Source organism: Sinocyclocheilus rhinocerous, unplaced genomic scaffold (genome assembly GCF_001515625.1).
Source record: "Sinocyclocheilus rhinocerous isolate Xijiao unplaced genomic scaffold, SAMN03320098_v1.1 scaffold65, whole genome shotgun sequence".
NCBI classification, from domain to species: Eukaryota; Metazoa; Chordata; class Actinopteri; order Cypriniformes; family Cyprinidae; genus Sinocyclocheilus; species Sinocyclocheilus rhinocerous.
In genome coordinates this window covers 665,307-671,572 of record NW_015662000.1, presented here as the reverse complement: position 1 = coordinate 671,572, position 6,266 = coordinate 665,307, and the positions used below count along the sequence as shown (strand labels likewise).

The 6,266-nt window shown below is 42.0% G+C and overlaps 1 protein-coding gene across 1 annotated transcript; it reads left to right on the top strand.

The window, feature by feature from the left end:
* The first annotated feature begins 222 nt into the window (after positions 1-222).
* On the top strand, positions 223-5,296 carry skida1 (SKI/DACH domain containing 1). The gene has a single exon (XM_016537041.1). The coding sequence runs from the start codon at positions 634-636 to the stop codon at positions 3,034-3,036; it is 2,403 nt and encodes an 800-aa protein (XP_016392527.1). The 5' UTR covers positions 223-633; the 3' UTR covers positions 3,037-5,296.
* Positions 5,297-6,266: the final 970 nt, after the last annotated feature.

The following is a 6,266-nucleotide window of genomic DNA, read 5'->3' as shown; positions in this document are numbered from 1 at the left end:
CAGTATGGTAATCAGCTAGGGGGATGGGGGTGGCCATGGGTGGAATATCCATTTTTATTGCATCACCTGTCAGTAACGTCCAATCAGCGTCGGCTTTGGGGGCATTAATTGATGAAGGTGTCTCCGGCCTTGCTCAGTTCCCACTGTCATTTTATTTGTGACTAAACCAGCAACGGGAATAGCAGCTGCATTTTGGGCTCTATTTCTCTCTCTCTCTCTCTCCCTCCCTCTCTCTCTTGCTCTCTCTGCCGCTCACTCCCTCTCTTTTTCCCTTATACTCTCCTCGCTTTTTATCCTTCTCACTGGCAGTGCTGTTCACCTTCCTCTTTTCCTCATGGCCAAATGGGAAGGGAGCTGAGGGAGCGCAGGTATACAGGAGCTCAGACAGGCAGCAGCCAGCCTGTCGGCAACATCACACACATTCCATCGATCATGCAGTACTCAGGTCAATGGACTGATTGTTTTAATTCAAACAGGCCATTTCATTTTTATTTTTCTATTTAAAACTTTTTGTTCATCACGCAGTGTGGACATGTCAAAGCCCATGCTGGACCGGTCAGCAGAATGCCTTGAAATAAAGAAGCAGCAGTAAAGCTAAGGACATCCGTCGCTCTAAATGTTGGAATTAATGCAATGAAGAAAATGGGGGACTTGGAATCCGGTTTTGAGGAAATGCAGGGTGTAAAGCTTGGCTATTTGGTTATCAAAGGCAAACAAATGTTTGCCCTTTCTCAAGTCTTCACCGACCTCTTGAAAAATATTCCGCGGACTACTGTACACAAACGAATGGACCATTTAAACGTGAAGAAGCATCACTGTGATTTGGAGGAACTGCGAAAGCTCAAAGCAATAAATTCTATAGCTTTCCATGCAGCTAAATGCACTCTGATTTCAAGAGAGGACGTTGAGGCACTGTATTTTTCATGTAAAACTGAGCGCGTATTGAAATCAAACAAAAGAAGGGAAAAGACAAAAAATTCCTCAGAAAAAATGTGCGACGGCAAAAATCGCACCTCTACCAGAAGTGACTTTTGGAGAGAGAAAGTTTGGTTGAGTTTGCATGGCGTTCCTCAGACTTTCTCATTCAAAAATAAAGCTGTTCGACAGGACCCTGTCCCTCGAACTCACTCAAATCTACCTCAAATTTACAGTAAATCCTTCGGCCGTGACTTTCAACCGGTCACGAAGTCGGCATCTACACCCTTTAAAAACTATGAAACAGATCAAATACCTGACAACTGTGTGGCTTTTAATCAGAAACATACGCTTTTTCGGCACGTTGTGAATCGGCAACCGCTGCTCTATCAGTCCGCCATTGCAGCGCAGGCAAAGCACCAAGGCAACGCAGACCTACTTTACAAAAGGAAGAGGAAGCGCGAGAGCAGCGCGAGGCAGTTTTGGTCGAGGAGCAGACGAAGCCATCCGGTTTTGTTCGTCCCAAAGTGCTGTAAACCAAAAGTTCCCAACGGATCTTTAAGCCAGTTTCACCACCTCGAGCATGGATTATACGTCGATCCTCGGCACACTGGACATTTTCAGGAAAGCTGCAGCAGCGACACGGAATCTAGCTCCATCTCAGAACGGGTGAACAACGATTCGGATTTCGGGTCGAGTTTCTCTACCACCAGCAACTCCGGGACTTCGGAGGAGGAGGACGACTCTCTGTCGGATTCTTCAGATGTCAGCAGCGATGAAGAGAGCTCCTCTCAGTCTGATTCGAGCTCTGTGTCCAGTCAAGTTTCAGTGCAGAGTATTCGTTTCAGGCGTGCGAGGTTCTCAAGTCTCAACACAAAAGCACCTCTGCTCTTACAGCCAACTTTTCACTACAGGCCTAATGTGCAGAACAACACCACTAACCAAGGAGTAACGACTACTTTGGATTGCGAACGAACTGGCAAAACTCAAAAATCGGACTACACATCGTCCAGGGACGCACACAAGGATGGTGATGCCGCAAAAGTGCAGAAGTTCTGCCCGGTGCGGACCCGTTTCCCAGATTTAAGACAAAACGAAGGCTCTGAAGCACCATCACGCCTTGAATTTCCAAACGATCCAAAGACAACAGACTCTGTAGCTAACAGAATTAAAGAGACTGGGCTTACACCTAATGCAAATGGAAACAAGGCGTTCCCCCAACAAAGAATACCGGGTTCTGCAAACAAATGCTCCCAAGCCTTGATCTCCCACTGTGTTCCGGACAAAGAAATACGGGTTTGTAAGTCTTCTGACAGCAATCTTTCATTAGCAGCAAATTCCAAGAGGGAAGCGAAAACTTCCCTGAAACTGCCTTCACCTCTAAAACCTATCAAAACAGAGACCGAGGAGCCCGTTAGTACCTCATGCTTTAACAATGAGGGCAACAGGGCAGTAAAAACGCCACAATTTTTACTCAACAACGTGAAGATTAAAGTCGAGGACACCTTTGACGAATATGAATATGCAAATCAGCCTCTGGAATATCAATGTAAGGATCACAACGCTGATGGTCAGCACATCAGTAACGATTTAAAGGAAACTGACCCCTGCAAAGCCTCAGAGAGCTCTGTTCAAAAACACCCTGCCTGTAACGAGGAATCAAGAAGCACTTTAAACACCCCTTGTTCCGAGGAAGGGGAGTCCAAGAATGGTGCAAGGGTCAGGAAAAACTACAGGGCGATGCTTTTGGGTACAAAAACCGAAAGTGTGAGGACATCCGCGAAATCATTTGCAAAAGTTGACCGGAGCCCCCGTTTTGCAGGAAAATTCGCTAGCAGTGAGGGATCGAATGAAGACTGTGCGGGCGCGAGCAAACGCAAACGAGCGAGCGCCAATGTAGCATCTCTGAAAAAGCCCTTCAGATTCATGGCGAATTTTCCCTCTCCGCCGTCTCTCGTTATTGGCAGCGATGGAGATTTGAGTCCCGCTTACTCTTTTAACTCTTTAAGAAGTAACCAACTGCCTCATCGTTCTCACCCAGTGTGGAGATGGCAGCTCGGTCATTCAGTTGTTCCTCCCCCTCCAAGCCAGAAATTCAGGAAAGCCTCGGTTATCCCGTAAACTGTTGTTTTGAGCTCGGGGGAAATGTCTTAAAACTGTGACAAGCACTGATTCCCGTTAGTTGTTTTGTTTTCATTGTTGTGTTGTTTTCAATGCATACGTTTCTGGTCTGTTGTTATGTAGCACACACCATCCTCATATAGCACAGGCTGGTCTGGGACTCGGGAATTATGCGGAGGTATTTATAATAAGCTGGTCTAGTAAAAAAACAAAAAAAAAAACAACAACAGTTGTTTTCAAAATGACATTATTGACATCGTGGAGCTGTTTTTGACCTGATGGACTACTCTCACGGAGCAAATGTTGGCTCATTTTGCAGGCAGGGACAGGGTTAACCATCTCTCAAAAGGATCGCGTTATAGTGATTGTCAGGTATGTGTCAACTAAAATGGTGATTTTGTTTTTAAAACAACTAACTTTGTCGGTATATTTTGGGCCAATGTTTTGTATTTTCCCTTGATGATTCATCCACATACTGTATTTTTGAATTACTGTAGGCCGTTGATCCATACCTTTCTTATTTATTCATTTTATGGGTGCTCCCCAATTGTTGGCGCTTGGCTGTGTTCACTCACACGCAGCGCACCATAACTCTCACGGTAGGCCCAACACAATGGCCCTCTAACTGACAATCAAGAGCTGTTTGATTTGCACGATGTAATAGAGGGAAAAACACCAAATCAAACTCCTTCTTTAGCACATTCATAGCTTAAGGTATAGAACAGCTAAAGCACAAATTTACCATGCATTGCACTTTGCTAATGCCCATTAAGGTGAATTAGTGACGTGTGTTTTTATTTTTCGATTTTCTTACGCAAAAGAGCCATCGCAAGTTAACCCAAAAAAAAAAAAACTTTTTAAAATCAGTAATTATTAATGTGGTGCTATTTCCAATATGCTCGTTTGCTTTTGAGAGGAGGTTTTGCTAGTCGTTCTTATTGTAAATGTTGCCGATTTAAACGGAGCGACCTACAGACATACAGACAACTGCAAACAACAGTGTTTTTTACATACGTGACGAAATCAAAGAAAAAAAAAGACCTCGGTGCTTAGTGGAATATACACACATTCTGGTCAGGGTATATACTTAGTAAATGTTTATTTCTCTTTGACTCAAGTAGCCTTGTCCTTTTCGTATGGTGTTTTGATAGTATTTTCTTTTGCTAGGCCTATTTTCCAAGGATATGGATTACATTGGCACTCGAAAACGTAACCTTAAAAACATGCAAGTGTTAACTTGGTGTTCCAATAGAGTACCCTGCCCCATATAAATGCCTTGTGATGAATGTACTGTGACGTACCATATTTGTTTACTTCAGCAAAAGCAGAATGCCTCCAAAACGGGCCTTTTAAAGCAAATTGTATCTGTGATTGGATCAGCCAATGAGCTAAATTCATACTTTTTTGAGTATGTTGCCAAGGGACGAAAATATTCAACTGCATTCTAATTTCCTAAACAAAACATAAATACAAAGCCTGCGAGTTATCACTAAATGGGCATAGACTATGCAGATTTGGCTAAAGCGAGGCTACCGGGTTCACGTCATTCTGAGAAAACACGTAATAGACTTTAAAGGGGTATTTAACGTATTAAGGCATAGGCCCATTACGTGTACTGTTTTGATTAACGTGTACAAGTGGGGATATTAAGTGAAACATGCATCGCTTTGTGAATGTTCCAGTATGCGATATAGTGTGACACTCTGACAGGTGAATGATTAAAATATAGTAGTTCTATATTTTTGTAACGCGACTATTTAATGTCTGCTCTCTCTCGAGCGTATAAAAGGAACTTTTTGTTCCGTTCTGTGTCAAAGTGCACTGCGGACGGACAGAATAGCTATGTCGTCCCAACTTCAGAGGAATGAATTCAAACTAGCCAAATTAAACAGAATGTAGCGCACACATCACAACCCCATTAAGTTAAAGAAATTCATGATCTCCACAATGAACAGAAATGGAAAAATGGGCGGTGACTCACTGTAAACATGGTAGGTTAGGAATTATCTGGTCAAGGTGGACTTTGTTTTTTTGTTTTTTTTATCTTTCTGCTTTTGCTACAATACTTGAGGTCAGATTTTGACATTAGTTTTTTCTTAAATTGAAGTTCACTGGTTGTTTATAAAAATGCATATTTATTTTTGTGATTTTCCTGGTTTTTGTATACCCTTGTTGTGTAGGATAAATGCACTCGAAATGAAAACTTGAAAACGTGAGGTGGATTTTGAAGCACTTTCTTTTTCTTTTTATGGTGAAACTGTTCATTAAATACATCTGAGTGTGATGTGAGATGATCTTTCATTTTTAACTCTTAACTCATTAATATTCATTGTTATTATAACCGTTGTTTGGCCCTTTTTTAGGTAACATGCGGTCCCAGCAAATGTAAGATCAAACTTTAAGATAAGTTGTTTATTGTAAAGAAAAGTGTTAGTGTGGGGGAGGGGTTTAGAAACCGATGGTCTCGTGCCCTGCTATACACACTATGGACTCAAGCACACTACTCAGAAGCCTATAACCACACATGAGCGCGTTTAGGGTAGCTATACAGGCTACTCTAATCAGAGAAAGGAAACAGGAAAAGCAAGGACGTCTAGAAACAGCACATTTCAAATGAGGAGGTCTACAACAGACATGATCTGTTTACACTACCATGTTTCCATATCATAGTTTTTAATAACTGTCTAATCCGCGTGTGAGACTGAGACGAGGCAGCACAATGTCTCTGGTATAGTTTTTAGATATCTTTAAGATATTACGACCAGTTAGGCTCAAGATAAGCTTCTTCGTCTGACTTCCTTTCTCAAAGGAGGGTAAGATCGAAAGCAGAGAAGCAGGAGGAAGAAGAGCTTTCGGAAAAGGTATAAAAATGACACCGTAACGGCGCGCAATTAGCCAGAACTTAAATGCATGGCAGATAGAATTCCTCGTGAACGGTACGTCCTGAGATATAGGGGACAAATTAAATTGTTAACTGGGTAATTTGTGCATAAGAAAAACAAGTGCTAGACTTGTCGCAGTAGCCACTTGTTTGTAGACCTTGGTAAATGTGGGGAGAGTGGGGGTTGAAAGAGTAGGTGTCCTTCTAAATTACATGTAAATTTTATATGAATTATATACTATTAAATTCACCCGATTTAACCTTTGCACCATTAACTACATTTAATTGTATGACAGTGGTTCATAGCGTTAACATTTCAAATATAGCCTACATCATATTTTTTTTATAC